Here is a 19,817-nt window from a genome sequence, read left to right on the forward strand (position 1 = left end):
CCTGCTGCAGTGGAACAAGGTCTTTTGTTCTTTCCTACATGTAAGCTCACATTTGTTTTTGAAATTTACTAATAAAAATGAGTCGATGAGGTCACTGTCTTAAACACAACCAGTATGCTCGAAGGGAAGGAAATGGAGGGGGAAAAACCCACCCACCCACCCTGAAACTGTTTTGTAGAAATAATAATAACAATAATAAGAGCAAAAACTAATGCTGCAGTGAGACACTGAAGGTGACAGCATATCCTAAATTAACAGAACGATGCTTTCTAGCAGCAAAAATTGGAGCCATGTGAGTAAAAATACAGACACAGACCGTATCGCATCTCACACGAAAAATGAGGTGAGAATTCCTTTCTCTACAGAGTAGTTATAGCTGGGGTAATGTGTGTGGTTTTGCATCTTTGTATAGGTAAAGCTGAAAATGGAAAAAAAACTTTGGGGAAAAACTATTACAAATGTGATAGGACCTAGACTGTGGATTAAATAATGGTTAAAGAGCACAGAATATAAACAACAACCTGTCTAGAGCTGCAGGGTTCAGATGTCTGAATCAGTACATGTAGCGTGACACAAACAGCTCTTCAACAAGTAGCAAATTTAATTACCCATTTATCTACAGTTCATTGTAACAAAAGCTGACCCTGGATATCAGAGGGAATTCCCTACATTCTGTATCATGGAATTGAGCTTGAAAGAGAAGTAGCAGTGAGGAGGATGAAACTCAGCAAGGCCATTTTAAATACACCGTGGAGAACGTAAGCGCTCTGAAGAGGCAAACAGCTCTCTTCAGTCGTTTTGCACAGGCAAATCATTTCAGATGGGGCATTCTTGCTCTTTACGTGCGTCTGTTATATAAGTTGATAATTACCTATTTCCATAGTATTTATCTAAGTAAATGCCATTAGGCTTTTAGGAGTGGAAAGTGCTTGTGGGGCTTAAAAGACCAATATGCGGTGGATCTGAAACCGTAATTGGTACCGAGATTCGTCTTTTATTGGATTATACACTAAAAACAGGAGAACCCTGTATGAATAAGGGGAAATGTTTGACTTACACTTGCTACTCAATATTTTCTAGCTCCCTCTTCATCCTTGTATAATAATGTTATTTTTAAAAATGGTTTTGAAAGTCAGTTGTGTATTTCACTTTTTTCTACTAAACTGTTCTGTACACAGAGCGTGGTTAGTGAAATAGCAATTCAGTTTTTACTTCCAATAAATAAAGGGAATAAGAGTCCGAGTCTGGAGCGGAATAAGGGTGGTGAATTCACAAAGTAACTGCTTGAAATCCTGTTTTGTAGACAGACTTTTCTGGCAAAGAACTTTATGAGTGCATCCAAAACTAACATCACAGCAAGAATATGTTAAATACTGTGTTGTTTTTCTGTTGTTTCCTCCCTTTCCAAACTGGAGTTTTATTTTTTTGTTTCATTAGAAAACTGCTTCGAGCCCGGTTACACGTACATAGCTGCCTTAGAGGCATGACTTACTGTGAGAGACTGAGGAAATGAGAGGGCTCAGGTGCAAGTCTCACTTCTTGACAAGCACAAGTTTCTCTGCTCTGTCACAGAAATATTATGACCATGTTGTAGTTCATCTCTTCAGTGCTGGGTTTTGAATATCCTGATTCGAGGCTGGAATCTGTCCTGTTGAGGTGTTCGAGTGCTGTTTCCAGTACTGACAAAAGGAGAACAGAAGTTGGGTGTCTTTTTGTTCTGTATTACTGTCCTCTTTCCCCTCACCCAATTACTTGATTTTAGATCCTCAGCTTCTGTAGTCCTTAAATATCTCAGCCCCAGGTCTCCAAAACCTGTTCTTGATCAAGCAGGGAGATGGCCAGAAGACTCTTCTGTGGGTCATACCCAGTTTGCTGGATGAGCGCCCTCCAGGGTGGGGTGTGCAAGGCAGTCCGTGGGGTGTGAGCAGCCTGTCAATGAGTAACTGATTATTGCATCCTTTTTTACTTTCTATTTTTGTGTCTGTTTCATAATGTGCATAATACATCAGAACAGGTATGTAATTGCTAAATACGTCACATGTATTGGAATTGGGTGTGTGATACCGAAAAAGTCTGGGAGACCAGCGTTCTAGATAAATGTGATTGCGCTTTGTTTCTCTGTGCGACTGTTCTTTGGTTTGAGGAGAGAGAAGAGGTCGGCGTGTTTTCTGGTACGAGGAGAGACTTTGACAAAGGCCACACGCATAATACTCCAGTCCTATTTCATGTGTGTATTTGACAGTTTTTATATTCTTTTTTGATTAAAGTAGGAATGTTTAATTGTTTTATGTTATGGAAGGTATTTATGTGATGATAAAGTAGCTCTGCTCTTGGTGAGGTAGAAAATGCATGCAAAATTGTAGGATTCTGTGGTGGTTTTCGTTAGTCTTTTGTTCCCCCCCCAAATTGTATGTCTGCCCTCTAAGACGTGAAGAAACGTGTGGCACCTTTTAAGTTTGCGGTTAACGTGGCTGTGTGCAGTGTTGTTTCTGGTATCCTCCTTAATCTGCATCTCGCTGTTGTGCTGATCTCCTCATCTTTGTGACAAACGTCTGCTAGGGAACGGGGAGGCTCAAGAAGCCTGTTTTCTGCTCTGGTCTAGACACAAATATAAACTCAGATCTCCTGAGTTTACCACACCTTCTTCACTATCATATCTAGCTCTTGGTTTTCAAACTCCTTTCTAGAGATAGTTGTTTTTTAAAAGGTCTCAGCGTATGAGGACTTGGTGTATTTTCTGAGAAGTTGAAAACATGAAATAGAAACTAGCTGTCAAAATTTGAAAGGTATTGAGAAAGACTTACTGTAATTAATTCTTTATTCATATTTTTGCAGATTCTGGGCCAAAATCAGAGTTTTGTTTAAGGCAAACTTGAGCAGATGATGCGACTTTAATCTAGTGTGACTTGCCTGCATGTATTTTCGAGTGCTCAAAGGGAATTCACATTTGATTATTTGCACCATAGTGCACTGCATAAAATATTCATGGAAGTGTCACTTTTCCATAGGTGGCACTCCAGGGCAAAGACAGGGACTTTGGGAAACTTTACATTTTTAAAGTAATAAGTATGAAATGCAAGTTGAAAAAAACATATGCTGCTTGGTACTGGTGTCCTGCAGCAACTGACAACTCATCTTTAGACCAGCTGAGGATGATAATACCTGTATTGGTTTTGACAGGGGTTCAGAGTTTGCTAGCTGGGATTACTGCAAGAAGTTTCTGCAAATCAGAAGTGTGAGCGCAGGTGAAACGCATGGCGTATGCTCTAAAACTCTGCCCTCTAATCACTGACCTATTAGGGTTTGGTATCTGTTGTCTTCAAGTGCTTATCTACAGCAGTAATGCGCGGTCTAGTGTGCGTGGATCGGAACCCTGTGGAAGTTATAACGTAGCTTCACTGGGGCGTGGGAGGCTCCAGCCTTTCTCTACATTTGCAGTTTGCAGCTGATGTGTGGATGAATTAATCACCCTCTTTGCTTGCAAAATGTTACTGGTTTTAAACAAATCTCCAGAGCTTGCCTTGCTAATCCGAGTTGGATACTGGGAACAAAGACAGCTATGATTGCATCCTGTATCAAAGAATGCATTTGTATCTCGAGCATGATTACAGGCTTTACACCAGATTTCAGATTGGGTTTTTTATGCATAGTAATATGGACATTTTGATACATACCTCTGAAAGATGTTTTGCAAACATGACTAAGAGTAACTGTCATGTATTCTGTGTGTTAGAAAACAATTTTGTATACTAGTGATTTCTAACTAGCCAAGAGTTTCCTATTTTTGATAGCACAGAACAGGAAGTTTGGTAAATCCATTTTAGGTTTCACCAAAATGCAGGATTTTGAACGACAATTTCAAGGTGGAAAATTGAGGAGACAAGCCCTTTTTTATTTTTTTTGAAAAAACAACATTTATTTTTAAACGTTGATTCTCAAGTTTTCTTCTCCCTGAAGTGCTTGACCTTACCCATTTTCCCTTGATAGGTGTGTTTGAGGTCCTCAAAGTGATGCATGAGTTGGGGGTGGAACTTGACGCAGAAACATACACAGACTATGTTTTCCCAAATTTTGCGGATTGTGAAACTGCCCGTGCGCAGCTGAAGGTGAGTTTGTACGTTTAGAATTCATGGCTTGGTTTTCTGTGTTCTCAGTGAAGGCTTTAGATACCAGAGGTGCTTCAAGCATGAACTTGGTATGGTGGAGCCTGCTCAGAGTGGTTAGATTACTACTGAAACAGTTCTTGTACTGATAGTTCATTTACCGTGTCTTTCTCCTGCTGCTTTTCGTCCTCCTTTTCAGAGCTAACCAAAATATGTTGCTCAAGACTGGCTTTCTGTTTCCAGAAGTGTAAAACTAAATAAATGAATTAAATTATGTCCTTTTCTATTGAGGATTAGAAACACTGCAGTTGTTTCTGGTGAATTTTTTTTTCCTGATAAAGAATTAAGCATGGCAGACTTAAGTTTAACTGTGCCGCTCTTCCTGCCTTTGGTAACTTTGTCTCTTGCAACTGATTTCAATACAAAGGCTGGGTAATTTTTGATGAGAAGCCACGGACCTGACTAGCGATGTAGACTTCTGTAGAGCACCTTCGATATTCTCAACAGCTACAAGAATGCCAGTGGCCTTTGGGAAGGAAGTGTGTAATAAAAAAAAAAAACAACCCAAAAAAACCCCAACCAAAAAACCCCCCAAGTATCAGAAGGTCTTCTCTGGGTGCACTTGCAATGATTGATTGCTTTATTTCTAGAAAAATGACTGCTTGTTTCAAACGGTCGGGCTCTCTGCAGCAGAAATAAGATACGAAGCAGCTCATGGAAGACTGAACAATGTTCTTTCTCTATGTAAGTATTTTGTGTTGCATATGACTATGTACTTGGCGGTGGTGTTGATTAGTTGTAGGCTAAGAGATTTGTGTCTATTAATGTGAGGTTTAAAGATATGGCGGAAACTCGAGTAAAGCTTTTATTGTGTGAGGTCCTCTGATGACATGTCAGACTGTTTCAAAGTACCAATTCTGGACAAGTTAACATGGTTAAATTATTTTTTAACATTGACCTGGCCATAAGATTTGCATATAAGATATTTACAAGTCATTGCTTTGCTGTGACTGTCGCAGGAATATGATCCTCCTGTACTTAGAGGGCTTAAGGAAACAATTTGCCTTGCACAGTGTTGTTGGTGCAGGGATTGTTTTAGTTTGCAGCATCGACAGGACAACAGGATGCTAGTTTAGCAGGGTGGCTCTGAAGTGCTACAGAATTATTAATGGAAGAACCAACTTTAAAGAACTGTTTGGCACTGATGGTAGTCCCAGGGTGTTCTGCTGATCTGTTGGTCATGGAAGTTCTGTGTACAAATTTGATGGGTTGATTAGGTGATGAGATTGTAATGGTATCAATTAATTACTTTCTAAAGGTATCTCCGAAGACTGTTCTGATGCTCAGTGCAAGAGTGCATGTATATCATTGCCTGAATCGATGGGATGCGATGGCTTGCTTGATCAATTAAGAATATGTTTCTCTTCAAAATTTAAACCAGATACAGTTTTTATTTGCCTAGTATACTGAGACAGTAATAAACCACCTAAATTGGGATTCAATCTGATACAGAAAGATCTTTTTTTTTATGCAGTTTTATGTGTCCAGTGTTCAGGGAAAAGCTTAAGCAGGCTTTTACTGCAATTGTCATTAAGTGTTTTATTTAACAAATACAGAAAATATGTAGCCTATACACCGTAGTGTGAGGAAGCTGTTGTGCTGAAAATGAGGAAATTGAGTAGTTACTAATCAGTGATTTAATTTTTGTATTGGACATTTATTAATTAGTGAAGCTTTTAGATTCAACTTACATTCTGCCATTGTTTCGTTTGCTTGTATTATAAAAAAACCGCATTGACCGTAGAAATGAAGAACTAACTTAGAAGTTTTTTTGAAAGGATGACTTTATTCAGAGCAGTGAAATGGAAAGGAAAATAGGGGTGGGGTTTTCTGACTGCATGATAAGGAGACCTACCCCTGCACCCTCATTTTGGTTAACTGAAATAGTGAGGTCTTAATGTGTTACAGGGCACAGATATGCACGTGCCTGGTGTATGGTAAGTGTAGATGATATGAAAAATATGCTTCAGGCTCATGCAGTAGGCTGTGTTCTGTCTTACTGTCATGGAATCAGTCTCACATGGTGTATTATTTAGCTGTTGTCTGTGTAGAATTTAAATCTTGTGGTATTTCTGTTTACAAAGACCAGGGTTAATAATTCACGGAGACATACACAGTTTCTTTTGAACTGGAGCTTTAAAGGAAGGTACTCTGTAAAATAGTTTACTGAGCTGAAATGAATGCTAGTAAATCTAATTAGCACCTATGTAATGATAAGGCACAGATATTAAACAGCTGTTTTTATTTTTTTTTTACTTGGCTCCTTTTGCAGTATTACAAAGAGGGAAAAATAGCTGCAGTGTGGCAAATAGTTCAGGATGGTCTCGTCAGCGTAGTCAGGGGAGGTGAAGGTTGGTTATTAATGCTGGTAGCTATCTGGTGTATTGATTCAACTTCTCATGCCTTATGAACCGATTTCTGCTCCTGACAAGGTGAAAACTGCGGAGCATCAGCTGAGGAATCTGGGCACATAAGGCGACGTACATGAGAGCTGCTTTTCCCCTTTATCATGCCGTTCCATTCCACTTCATTGTCAGCCCCTTGATTTTCTCAGACTTGTTTGTTGCTAAGGAAACCAGGTTGCCAATTGTCAGCGGCCCCTGAGCATACTAAGATGCTGTTCTGCTCATCTTTTCATGAGCAAAAAGTTACATTAATGTACCGCCGGAGGAGGATTTTTATTGAGGGTTTCTGGAAACCAACTTCACCAGAGATTTTCAAACTGAAATAAACATTCCAACATTTACAACTTCTGCTTTTCAGAATGCCTGGAGTTAGACTAAGGAGTGGGTTAGTGTGGTGTTCCTCCGTTTTCTTTCCCAGCTTCCAGTCAGTTCTATCCTAAACCGTATTGCAGCCCTTGCTGAGAGGGCCCCGTGTGGTGAGGTTTTTACAGGGGATAATTCCATGGGGGTAGTGAAGTCAGGTGGTGGTAACTCGGCTACTTCTGCGTTTTTTACTTTGCTGGACTGTGGTGCTGGAACGAGAGACAGCAATTCTAGAGGAAGAAGGTAGAACGATTTCGAATATTTAGCCCAGAAATGATGTAAAGAACAGCACATGAGTCATAATTGTAAATGACCTCTCAGGGACATCTGATTTTGAGTTATTTTACAGTTTCCTTTGTATTTAATCAATACTGTAAGTATCAACATTTAGAACTAGAGAATCTTGCTCTTTTTTCCCCCCTTATGTTTAACTTAACGCAGTGGCCAGCACTTTAGATGCAACTACTTCATTTGCATCCAGCAGTTTACACCAGTAGAAGCGAACACCTCAGAAAATGTCATTGGGGTGGTTTTGTGGCGTTTGTTGAAGTTTTTTAATTAAATAAAATAGAAGGCAAAATAATAAAGCCTATTTCATGGCAAGTGTTCAGTCTGAAACAATCAGCAAACTATTTGCCTCTGGTGGATTTTTTTTGTTGTTGTTGCAGCACTACTATCTCAAGATTTGTTGATCAGGACTGTTTGGGTTTTTGTTTTGCCTTTTGGAAATATTTTGTTTGGTCTTGTACTTTTTTTACAGATTAGATCCTTACTATTATTACTGGTTTGTGTTAAAGAGTAATGTATGAACTATTGACGTGAAAGGCAGTGAAGAGGGGGGAATCTCTTTTTTGAGAACGCTTGATTCATTTTTGAAATGGAGCAGATTTGAAGCTGATAAAACCTGTTTCAAACACTCTGGTATTCTGAAGTTTTATTTACAAATATTCGTCAGCATTTAGTAAACTAAAGAAGCAGTTCTCTAATGGCACCTTATGTATGTGATCTCCTATCTTACTGCGGTTCAGGTGTTTTTTTAGAATGGCTATTTAGAAACGTTTCTTTCATTTACAGTGTCTTCACCGAGCACGCCTGCTATTGATAACCGTCAGTTTAGGAACAGCCTCATTTGGGGTTTTAAAAGGTAAGGTTGCCATCTAAATGCTTCTTGCTGCACAGTCTTTCCCCCCTTACTCCATGTTTGAAAATTTTGAGGTAGAGTTGCAGGCGTAGTGGGTCCAAGGGATACCTTTGTTCCTCTCTGCTCTCCCTGGTTTCCTTGCCTCTGGTATATATGAGTGTACCTCTGAGGAGTTACACGAGTGGATTAGAAAGAATGTCACTGTTCTTGTTTGCTCCGTGGTATTTGACAGTACATAAAGTTTCCAGGGTAGTAAACATTCAAGGTTTTATCTTTGTTCACTTTTTTGTTTCTAAACTGCTATGCTACTGTAAGGTTTTCCTAAAGATTATTAGTTACCATTGAAGTAATTGGGTGCCTAATGAAGATGAAATACCAGTCGGAGCCCGGTGTATTGTACCACATCTGGTCGCTTTCTGTGCCTCCGGGATCAAGACGCCTCCTGAATGCCACACTACTTCAACGCTAGTGTTGTGCTGCTTTGCCATGTCTTCACAGCCATGCGGCCCCCTTTGGCAAGAAGGGTTCCTCGCAAGCTTTCAGGGTTGCCTTAAGCTTTTACAAGGTTAAGTGAATTAAGAAGCATTTCTATCATTCACCAGTCACCCCAGTCAAACATTTAGGACTATGAATGAGGGGTTTTTTGCAGCTTATGTACACTGGGAACCAGAGAGGTCACTCAGGACCAGACTCTGAAGGCTGATTTTGTTGACTGAGTTCTTTCCTGAACTTTACTGGCTATATAACTGTGTTTAGGTTAGATATCAGTAAAACATACACCAGGTGAATACCACCAAATAATTCTCTAGGAAATGGCAAGTTCAGTCTATCTGATCCTGCTCTACCACGACAAAAGTGGGAGAAAAGCAAACCAGTATTCAAACTAGGTTTGTTAACTAGGCCTTAGCTGACTGTGACATTCGAGGGTCAAGTGAAAAAACCGTTTCAGATCCAATAGCAAGCAGTATTTTACTATCTAGCAGTCACTCCCAGCATCATCTGTTTCAGGTGTTTCAATTAAAGTAATGGAGTTTTGAAACACATTTTCTTTCTGTACCGTGGATAGGTAGTGAGTTGAAGCAGGACTGGCACTAGGATGTCCTTCCAACATTTGTCACATGGAGCTCGTGCTAGCCTGCAGTGCCCCTGCTGCTGGGGGGACAGCCCTTCAGAATGGGCCTTAAAGTATCTGTAAAACCTCATCAGCTTGTATTGGGGAAACTAGCTGCTGAAGAAGTGGTGGAACACTTCCTAATGTTACAATGTCAATAGTTACCTGACATTTGGGCTAAAACCTTGGAGTTCTGAGGAAAGTTAATGCTGGTGGACTTTCTGTTTGGTTTTGTTGACAGGTCTTTTTTACTCTGTTTACTATTTTCCCCTCTTTGCCACTTGTAAGTGTGGCGTAAGTGTGGTTTTGGTGGTTTTTTTTGACTTTAATCTCTCATTTGCCTGTATTGCTGCCTGGCTTCAGAAGCGGTGTACAACATTGGCTGTACCCAGATTTCACCCTTACATTGTTTCTGAAAGAGTGCCTGTTCGTCCTTCCTTTTCTGTTGTAAACTCCATGATTAGCATCGCCTGAGAATGAAGCTCGAGGGTATGACAGGGTAGAAGAACAGAATATTTGCATCTTCTGTAAAGACCACGGCAAAATTTTAGGACTAAACGCTGGTCTTGAATGCCTGAATGAGCGTACGAAAGGACGGGGTGTGGGCAGGAGGGACACCGGCCGTGGTTTATGGATTTCTGTTGAAGCTGCTCTTCTCCAGTAACCCCTCTGAAGTATTCCCTGTCTGCCTGCCTGATGTACCATTACTATTTCAGAGTCAAGTACTTTAGGAAATTGATGCGTTTGATATCTGCAGCTCATTGTCATGCTGTCTGTGGTGGAGCGAGTTCACCCGGGAAAGCTTGACTAACCTCCTGGAGAGGGGTTTTCTCTCCTGCGTGGACCTGCCTGTGACTCACTTTCAAAGTTGGCAGTGCACCAGCAGAATAAATGATCCGTAGGCTTGAACCTCTGAAATAAAATCCTGAGCTTCCATGAATGCTTTCAAGTTTCTGATGAGAATTAGAAGAAAATAAAATAAGGTCATATGTTCTTGTTCTCTTAGCTCTGTCTAGGTTAATGCTGCTTTACAGTTGTTGAAAAGTTAGAGCTTCTAGCGAGAATTTTGGTGATCTACAAATTACAGGAATAGGTCAGGTTTTTATGCTTTAGTGAAGCGGTTAACACTTGATCTTTGGTTGTACCCTCCTGGCGTACAGAGAAGTGATCTCCATCGAGTTCTGCCCTGTTCTGTGAGGGCAGAGATCAGAGTTCTGTGGTTTGGGTTTGTTTTTTTTAAATATCTAATCATTTCACTATAGTAGACATTATATCTGAAGTAAGACTCTGGATTACTTTCTTTTTTTGTACGGTATAAATGCATTTATAGCTGCCTGTACTTATCTGCCTGTACTAAAAATGTCACTTTAAAGCACAGGAGCCCAGATTTTTTGCTCTAGCAAATTCCACGTTTTGAATGTTTGCTGTGTTTGAGTGCAGCTTATTTTCTTGAAATGCTAAATAGAATGCAGTATAAAATAAAGTACGATTAGGACATGTTAAAAGATTGAACTGAAAATAAAACTAAAATATATCTTTTGTAGTCTTAGTTACCTGTTTGGATTGCTACATTCTTTTATTTAGCAGAAGCTATGACCGTATGCAATATAGTAAAATACTGGCTTAATCTGTACCAAGTTGTTTTAAACAACATGTGGCAGTTACTGTATTTTAATTTTATTTAAATAATTTTTAAGGTCTTGAGTGTTAATTTTTTTAAAGAAAAAAGATCTAAGAGTGGAATCATTTTGTTGCTTCTAATTTGTTATCCTTTGCTGCCCTCTTCAGCTCAGATGATGTACGTCTTTGGAGCAAGGTAAGCGGAGATAATAATGCTGTAAACAAAATCAAGTTCTTTAGGCACTGCATGTTCATGATGCATTACTGTAAATCTGAATTCTGAGCCCGACAACTGTAGACCTAATTAATTTGAGCAAGGCTTAGTCAGCGGCAAATCATACGACTGTATGAAGTGGAGTTTTCAGGTTGGACGGTTAAGTGTGAAAAATCAATTGTGGTGTTACCATGCAGTGTAGTGTTCCAGTTCCGAGATCAATGTCCTTGTGGCTGAGGGTGTTACACAGTTGTAGCCTCTGGAACAAAATCTGCTGTGGTCGTGCAATCTGATGTGGGTTAATTCCCTTTCCCGCCTCCCCTAAATTTTCTTCCTCTCCCCACAGCAGTACTGATAAAATAATAAGGCACAATTAGAATTTTCAAGTTGCTGTCATAAAACTTAAAAACCTTGAAGGCAAAGCCAGCCAAAAGAAATCACCTGGGTGAAGTCGAGGGGAAATGATCTTCTCAAATCAGAAATTCTAACTTGGGAAATAAGTAGATACTTAGCATCAGGAATAATACCACACATTCTTTTTTTTTATTTTTTCTGTAATCTCTCCTTTTTTGCTGTTCTCTGAGGTTTGATGTTAACATCATTTCCTTGGGTTTTATTTTAGTTTTAGGTTTTTCTCTGTTGATTTGTCATGGGAGGACAAGGGCGAAAGGGCAAAAGAAGCTGTAGTTTGGCTGTGTGCTGTGTCTGAATGCCCGGTGTGGAATGAGAAGTGTTAGATGCCGTTTTCCCTTGCACATTTGTTATTCTGGGGGTTTGTGTATCTGTTTTCATTAACAACTGAAGGTGAGGATTCCTTTTCTTTTGTTAGGTGAATCACAGCACTTGGGCAGTGGGAATGCATCTCCCTCTAACTTCTTTGAGATGGCATTCTGGAATCTGGCAGATAAAGGAAAATACTTGAAATAATTAAAATCCCAGTTTTTAACTGAAGTTGATGTAATTTTCTTAAGAACAGTCAAATGGATTTTTTTTAAGTGATGTAGGTTAGGTTGAAATATTTGTAGGTAGGATGTGGAGGCTTTTGGGTAAATGCTTCTTTTCCTCTGAGGTATAATCTACATATTCCTTCAGTTTGACTGATGGGGCGTGTGCTAAATTTAGTCAAATGCAATTAATTTTTTTGGACGGATATTTTGTCATTCAAAACTGCACTTACAACAGCTGTACCAGAGATCTTAAATGTAGCAGAGCATGAGAAATCATGTTCCTTTATTTTCTTTATGTATTTGCTTCTTTCAAAATAATAAAAAAACAAAACAAAAAAACCTTTATGGGCCAATTTCAGCCTTTTGGGTAAATTGGAACATAATTGTAGCATCCCCAGGAGCGACACTGGTTAACGCTTGCATTAAGCAATGTCTTACGAGAGGTAACTTTCTGTCAAATGATACCTAAACAGAGCACTAGAGTGTCTGTTGTACTGCCATACCTCAGAAAGCATTTCTGTTCGTTATATTTTTTCAAGAAAAGCCTATTATTTACAAAAGAAACTTCTTTGTATTTCTTAGGGAATTACTATGATGTGCTAAAGAATAATACTTCACAGAGAACTGCTTTATTATTTTGAGAATTCAATTTCAGATACTATTTGTCCTTGCTTGCTGCTTTTGGCTGCAATGTACGATTATTCTGTCTTACCAGATAACAGAACTGTTGTACAAGGATGAACGTTATTGCCTGACGCCTCCAGGACCAACTGGTAGAGTTTCAATTTCTATGATTGTAACTTATCCACAAATCCGTTCTTCTGTGTAATGATGGGTTTGAGGGATTACAACGGTAAACACTGATTGCTTCTGTTTGAAAGTGAAATTTGAAAACATGTTGGGTAAAATCCTGATTCGAATAATCAGAGCATATTTTGTGAGATCCCTGAGATCTTTTTTTAGAGTTATAAACAAATCTTGCTGATAATGGTTTATTGTTCTGAATTTATTGACCAAGGCAGAGATTTAGAATGAGCACAGTATCAATACTTAAATACTTAAGAAAAAAAAGGTAATAAAAAATGCAGTCTTTCAACCTAGTTTTAGCTTTAGCTCTTCTGACTTTGGAAAGTAAAATAGTACTTAACATCCCAAGTCTTTCGTTTTGAAAAAAGTCTATACTTTTTTTGGTATAACTTGGTTTTTAAAAAACAGGGCTTTTCCCTGCTCCTGCCAGCGCAGGAGAGCAAGGGAGTGTGGGGAGAGCTAACCTTGGAGGTGGCAATAGCTGATGCTCTTCCTATTCTTGGCCACAGGACCCCATATATTTTTACACTTGCGTAACTAAGAAATTGAGCACTATTTGCTAAAACCTGTTAATCCCCAGTTCATTGGTTGATGGGTGACTTCTTTGCTATTAGTTCATCTCATGGTTAAAATATTTTTTATGTTTTATGTGAATATTGCAATACTTAGTGTAGCTTGGTAATAAGATATAATGGGTAAAATGCATGGAATAGATACGCAAAGTGTTAGAAATCTGTTTTTTCTTTTGAGCAATGACAAAATATTTGTGGCAACTATTTGGGGTAGCGGGCAGGAAAGGGGGAGAAGGCCTTGGGCAGTACCACTTCTGTCACACAGTAGTGGAAAAAATAGATTGAAGTAAGATTCTGTACTGAAAAGCTGTCACTAGGTCTGAAAATAATTAATATTCCTTTCACTCACCAGTTAGATATGTGCTCCCAAACCACATAATCTCTATGCCTCAGTGATCATTGTTGCCATTTCAGAGCCTCTCATCAGGGTGACATCTCACACCAAAATGATTTCTTATAAATTAATCTTGATAACATGACAGTCTCGGTAATTTTAGTGGAATGCTTTCTCTTGTTTTTTTCCACAGAAGCTGTTGGCTATTTTCTTTATCACTTGATTGACAGCATGAGTGACTCAGAGGTACAGGCCAAGGAGGAGCGTTTGAGACAATACTTCCATCAGCTGAAGAAGATGGTACCATTTCATTTTTTGCTACATAATGCCTGTCCTGCCTGACATGTATCTATTAGATTTGAAATTGCTGCTTTTAAGTACAACCAGACCACTTCTCAATGACATGCAAGAGCTGGAGACTTGAATTACGTCTAAGATAATTTCTGTTAGACAAATTTCAGTTTGGTCGTGTTTCAAAACTCATATAATTTTTTTTCCCCACCTCTTGATACAGAATATAGTTATCCCTACAACCCTCTGCAGCGGCATTTGCAGACTGCTGGAGTCCTCTCAAGTTCCTGAATTAATTAAGGTCTGTGCTTCTATAGCAATTACTTTGAAGCTAGAAAACGGAGTGTTTGTACCTGTGAATATATTCTCATTTGCAAAATAAATATCTTTATGCAGTGATAATATTGTAAGCCTTTTAACCTTGTGATTTTTCACTGCTGAAGCTGGTTTCATTTCATGTGCGGAGGGGATACATTTAATAAGTGCTTTTTCAAGTCCGTGTAATAATGCTGCATTAAACAGCTTTTTTTTAACGTTGCTGTTATATAATTAACCTGAAGATTTTTAGCATGATATGCTGACTTAAGGATTGAACTTTGGAGCGGGGATTAGTGAGTGTCTTTGTCTTACTACGTTTTAGGACGCCAGGTTGCTGTCTCATAAAAAACCCCTGCCTACAGACAACATTCCAGAAGTAAGTAAATTCACAGAGAGCTGTGCTTGTTCTTGCTGGAATAATGATGTTTGGATATGGGGTGTAGCTGAAGTGTAATCGCTAGCTTGCGGATCATGGAAGTATATTAACGGTGTTTAAATCTGCCATTTGGAGTTCAGAGGTTACTTTCCAGAGTAGGAGTAAAGGCTCTCCAGACTTTCACACAGATCTGATTCTTGACCTTGGAATTGGCTGTGGTCTCATGCCTCAGTTTCCCTGTCTGGTAAATATTTTTTTCAAGTTTTAGTTAGTTAACAGTTGTGGTGTGAGGCTTAATTCATGCTTGTAAATTACAGTGATCTACTTGAGTGGCAGGAACCGTATAAATCCATACTGCTTCTAATGGTGGAGTGTCAAGTCTTTACATCTCTGATCTGAGCAGAGAGGAGATGCGAAAAGAAACAGGCTCCTATTCCCTCCTTCTCTGAGCACAAAGAACTGAGCGCGAGAGAAGCAGTAACGTTGACCTGTGTAGATATGCTACTTAATGCCTTTTTTTACTGTATTCTGACTCACATCTTCAATTAGTGTGTACTATTTAAACATATAAAAGCACCTTAAATGATTAAAATTTTTGTAGCAAGTGAAAGAAAAGGATTATTTTGTCTGTCTTATTAAAGTGATCCGAGAAGTTGTTCTGGGAAGGGTGTTTTTTGTAGTTGACATTCTTTCTGTTACCTCTATTTAGAGTGCTAAACCTGACATGTCTGCTTTGGAGAGCAAACTGGAAAAGCGAAAAGCTGAAAACCAGCCCATTACAGATGTCTTGAAACAACTCATACACGCTCTTTGTGAAGAAGAGGTATCTGAAGCAATGCAGGCATAATTGGAAACACATAGCTATATTTTTACAGAGACGTAAATGACTGTTATAGAAAGACATAGTGAAGCAAAGACAAGTGCAGTGCTTGAGGTTTCATGGTTTGATGCTTATAAATCAAACATAAGTGCAAAAAGCAATTAAATCAAAAGGTTAACTAATTTCAGCAACACCTTGAATGGCATGTTTTGGGGTTGCTGAAGTTTGTTTACAATAATATGCAAAGTGAATGATGGTAACAGCTGTGATAGGTTTATCATACATGCCAAATGTCCTTTCAAGCCATGGCTCCGGTCTCTTATATCTAGATTGTCAAGCAACTGATACATGCACTAGTCATTTGCAATTCAAATATTAGGATGTTGTTAATGCAGGGATTGAAATTCCATTTTCCTGCAGGAGGAAAGCTCTTCTGAGATAAAGGGTCTGTTGCCTTCATTCGGCAGACGTCCAGCTGTAGTTTACATTCATTTAGTGTGTGTCTGTAATTTGTGGGGTATCACCACACTTTTATTCGGCTTCTTGTTGAGCATGATCCCGCCTATAAAGCTGTATGTATAGGAACAGTCACAGTCGTGCAGATGATCGCACAGTGCTCTCCGTTGAGAAGAGTGCAGTTCGATGTATAGGAACAGTCACAGTCGTGCAGATGATCGCACGGTGCTCTCCGTTGAGAAGAGTGCAGTTCGGAAAGAGTGATTCTCAGCTGTCTGTCTCCACGGTTTTGCATGTAAAATAAGACTAGAATTAAATACCATTCTAAGTGCAAAGTGGTCAAACGTGTGGATAGGAATATATACAATGAATAAGCATTCTGTGGGATCATTAAGTAGTCTCTTATTCTTTAGAAAGTAGTTTTGTTACGTGTTCTGCAGTGGTAGAAGCTGCTACAAATCCCAAATAAATAAGAACTGGTTTAGAATTTGGGTTAATCATGTTTATGGTGTTGGTCTGGATTAAAAAAAAATCCTTACACTAAAATGTGCAAGAAATGTAAATGTGAAGCAAGAAAATTAGAAATCTACTCAACTTCATCTAGCAGATGCTTTAGAAAAATACTGATTTCTTTCACTATGAAAATTTGCTACAGCCTTACAGCACTAGCTGCACACCGAACATGTAAGAATCATAATGTCATATTGACTTTTCCTCTAGTTCACATCTTTGCTTTGTTCCTTTTTTAGAATATGCAAAAAGCCCTTGAAGTGAAAGCCAAATACGAACCGGACATGGTTGTCGGTGGCTATGCAGCCTTAATAAATTTGTGCTGTCGACACGATAATGTAGAGGAGGCAATGAACCTGAAAGAAAAAGTGTAAGTACACCGGCACTGAAACATGTCACAGAGATTTATGCTGATACACAGACCTTGTTGAATTAAGTAGGTTGAGTATTAACCCCATCATCCATTTTTAATTAGTTTTCCCCACCAATGTATGTGCATTTAAAACAGTCACGGGTGTGGTTTTTTGAAACAAAAAAAATTGCTTTATTGTAATTGAGCATCGGAAGCAGCTACTTTTTATGGTCAGCAATTACCTTTTTGCTTTAAATTCAGATGGCCATACAGGATCCGTTTTATTTTAAACGTACGTGGTGTCTAAAAGTTTGGCTTAATTGAAGGGGAAAAAAGGTCCCTGTGTTTTGTGTTAGAAAGCACCTAGAATGTATTTCCAATATGCTGCACCTGTACTGTGGTTAGGATAGTGGGGTTTGAGTGACATTATTTTAAGACTGTCAACAAGCTTTACACTTTAAATTTTATTTTCAGAGCTTTGTATTTTGACTGTGAAAATTAGCTCCCAGCTAAAACATGCTATGCGTGACTTAGCCCAGAGCAAATTCTTCCACGTCATCTTTCTGTTTGCCCCTTCCCTTTTCCCCCTGAAAACCTCCCTTGGGTCTGATGCTACGGTGGATCCGGAGCAAGTTACGTGTTGCTCTCGGGTTCTCTCATCTGCGCTCAGTGTGTTTGCTTTGGTTTTACAGAGGGTTAGCCGGCAGGTGCTCATCACACCTCGCTAGTTTGAGATGATTGAGCTATGGATATCCAGAAATTTGCCACTCTGCAAATATTGGAGTATTGATTTGGGCTGTGCTACCACTCTCGCACAATTCCTTAGTGAGCTCGTGTGAAGTAAAATTGTGTCTTCTCGTGGAGCTTCACTGCGGTAGCACGTTTTTACTGACCCGCCTCAAGCGAGGCGTTGTGTAGCTAAGAAGTGACTCTCAAGTCTTACAAAAAGTAACAACAGAGAAAGGATTCATTTGAAAACTAGAAGCAAATGCATTGCAGAAGCTTCAAAACAGTAGCTTTTAACTTGTTACTATAGGCAAATAATTTCACATTCTTTACTGAAAAGAATATAGCCCTGTCTGGGCCATGTGGCCTGAGGTTTTTATTTTCCCAGGCTTCTGGGAAATACCCCCTTTTATGTACTAAGTACCGAATAATTAATTCGACCATCTGGCTCTTCAAAATACAGCTTTTGGGTTTCCGGGGTGGGAAGGTGTGTGGATAATATTTTTAAATCACATTTTAGAGTCCATTGGATTTTTCCCTTGTATACCTTGTAGCTCTCAGTGCTGTTGTTTTGTTATGTGGTTTTAAAAATAAATCTGAATCCATAAAATGTGAACTTCTGTTGATACAATTCTTGACGTTTTAATTTTAGCTTCCCGAAGAATTCACCTGTTGCTCTTGACACTGGGAAGTACGTAGCACTGGTAGAAGTCTTAGTAAAGCATGGTAGACTAGAAGGTAATCCATTTGCTTTCATTGTGTGTTTCTGCTATGTAATAAAGGTATCTTGCCTCAAGAATAAAAATGTGAGTTGATACTAATGGTGTATCATGTCCTGAAAAGTGCTTGAACATTTTGCATACAAATTTGCATGTGAATTCAACCAGAGATGCTTGGACAGTGCAGGCCATTAGTTTTAATGGATTGGCAAGCTTGTCATTTACATTTGCACAGCTCAGTGCTTTTTGCATTTCTGCAGCTAGTTTTTATTAGCCTTGCTGTTTGGATTGAGTTTGAAGATCATGACTTATGGCACAAATTGCGTATGTGCCTAGACTAATGGCTTTGTTTTTGCTTAAGAAGGTCTGAAGGCTGAGCATAAAACCTATAAACATAACCTTCTCGTAAGAGCCAAGTACTGCAAAAATAATTTAACTTTTTATAAAGTATACATTTTTCTGTTAGCATTCTTTTATGTGTGTTATTGAATTTTAGAGTCGATCTGTCAAACTGCCTGGAAATTTTGGCTTTTAATGAGCGCTCTGCCAACTGCCTATTTCGTGTTTCTGGAGGTTTGCATTAAGCTGTTAGCTCTCTAATTTCTCTAATTTAGTCTAATATAATTCTGTAATTTACATTATGTGGTTGATGTTAAAAAGAACTCTCGACTGTCATCAACTTTAAAAGGTAATTCTGAACATTGAGTTATGTGATTTTTGTGGAAGGCTTAACACTGGAAAAGTGGGGTGCAAGCCTAGACAGAACATGTTATAATGTTCTACAAACGCTATGCAATACAATTAAAAAGCTATTGTATTTTTTTTCCGTGTAAGATCTTTCTTTGAGATTTGTTTTGGCCTCGTATTAAACTTACTGTTAGAAAGATAATAAACAGAGATAGCGTTTTCCAAATCATAATAAATCAGATCATGACCAGCTCTACATTAATGTAGTTTGAGAAGACTGCTTCCTTTTAAGAGCATTAATGTCCCTCAGAAAATAAAACAATTCATAAGTGTAGCCAGATGTAAAGTGGGCAAAACATTCTGTCTATGCAATAATTAAGAACATTATAAAAATGCACTTATTCCATATACCAAAATGTTTGTTTCTGCCTTACTAATGAAGCTTAATGAACCTAATGTTTTAACATGCAGTCTGTTAGAAAGCTTTCATTGGCTCTCCTCGGCTAATTAGTATCGACACAGCAAACAGGCCCTATCGGTATCAGACCATTAGTCTGGCTGTATATACAGTGTAAACATATCTTTATTATCTGGCCTCGTGACAAGCCATCTGCTGAAGAAACAATGGAGTGATTTAGCAGATGTTAGCATTGAGCGATAAAAGCATCCATTTAGCAGAATCTTGCAGCTATAGGGCAGACTCTACAGGGTTACGTGGTGCAGAGTGGGCACGCGGTTCCTATCTATAATTTGTAGTCAAAGTTGCAGCAAAATGATAAAACCATGCTATTGTGGATTTATAATTGTAGTCTCGTTTAGAAATGCAAGTAGTAATTAACTTGAAATCGGCATTATACGCCAGAATTTACATTCCTTCTGTGTTTG

At 38.8% G+C, this 19,817-nt stretch overlaps 1 protein-coding gene across 1 annotated transcript in view; it reads left to right on the forward strand.

Annotated features, from left to right (window-relative positions):
• LRPPRC (leucine-rich pentatricopeptide repeat containing) overlaps window positions 1-19,817 on the forward strand; it is a 29,669-nt gene that overhangs the window by 9,504 nt on the left and 348 nt on the right. The window contains exons 11-21 of the mRNA XM_010142056.1: window positions 3,988-4,106; window positions 4,754-4,847; window positions 8,006-8,075; window positions 10,972-10,999; window positions 12,680-12,737; window positions 13,871-13,977; window positions 14,192-14,269; window positions 14,609-14,662; window positions 15,372-15,485; window positions 16,688-16,818; window positions 18,179-18,264. Coding sequence (XP_010140358.1) covers window positions 3,988-4,106; window positions 4,754-4,847; window positions 8,006-8,075; window positions 10,972-10,999; window positions 12,680-12,737; window positions 13,871-13,977; window positions 14,192-14,269; window positions 14,609-14,662; window positions 15,372-15,485; window positions 16,688-16,818; window positions 18,179-18,264 — 939 coding nt within the window. The remainder of the gene's footprint in view (window positions 1-3,987; window positions 4,107-4,753; window positions 4,848-8,005; window positions 8,076-10,971; window positions 11,000-12,679; window positions 12,738-13,870; window positions 13,978-14,191; window positions 14,270-14,608; window positions 14,663-15,371; window positions 15,486-16,687; window positions 16,819-18,178; window positions 18,265-19,817) is intronic.

The sequence above is a fragment of the Buceros rhinoceros genome, unplaced genomic scaffold (genome assembly GCF_000710305.1).
Source record: "Buceros rhinoceros silvestris isolate BGI_N320 unplaced genomic scaffold, ASM71030v1 scaffold23638, whole genome shotgun sequence".
In the NCBI taxonomy this organism is placed as follows: domain Eukaryota; kingdom Metazoa; phylum Chordata; class Aves; order Bucerotiformes; family Bucerotidae; genus Buceros; species Buceros rhinoceros.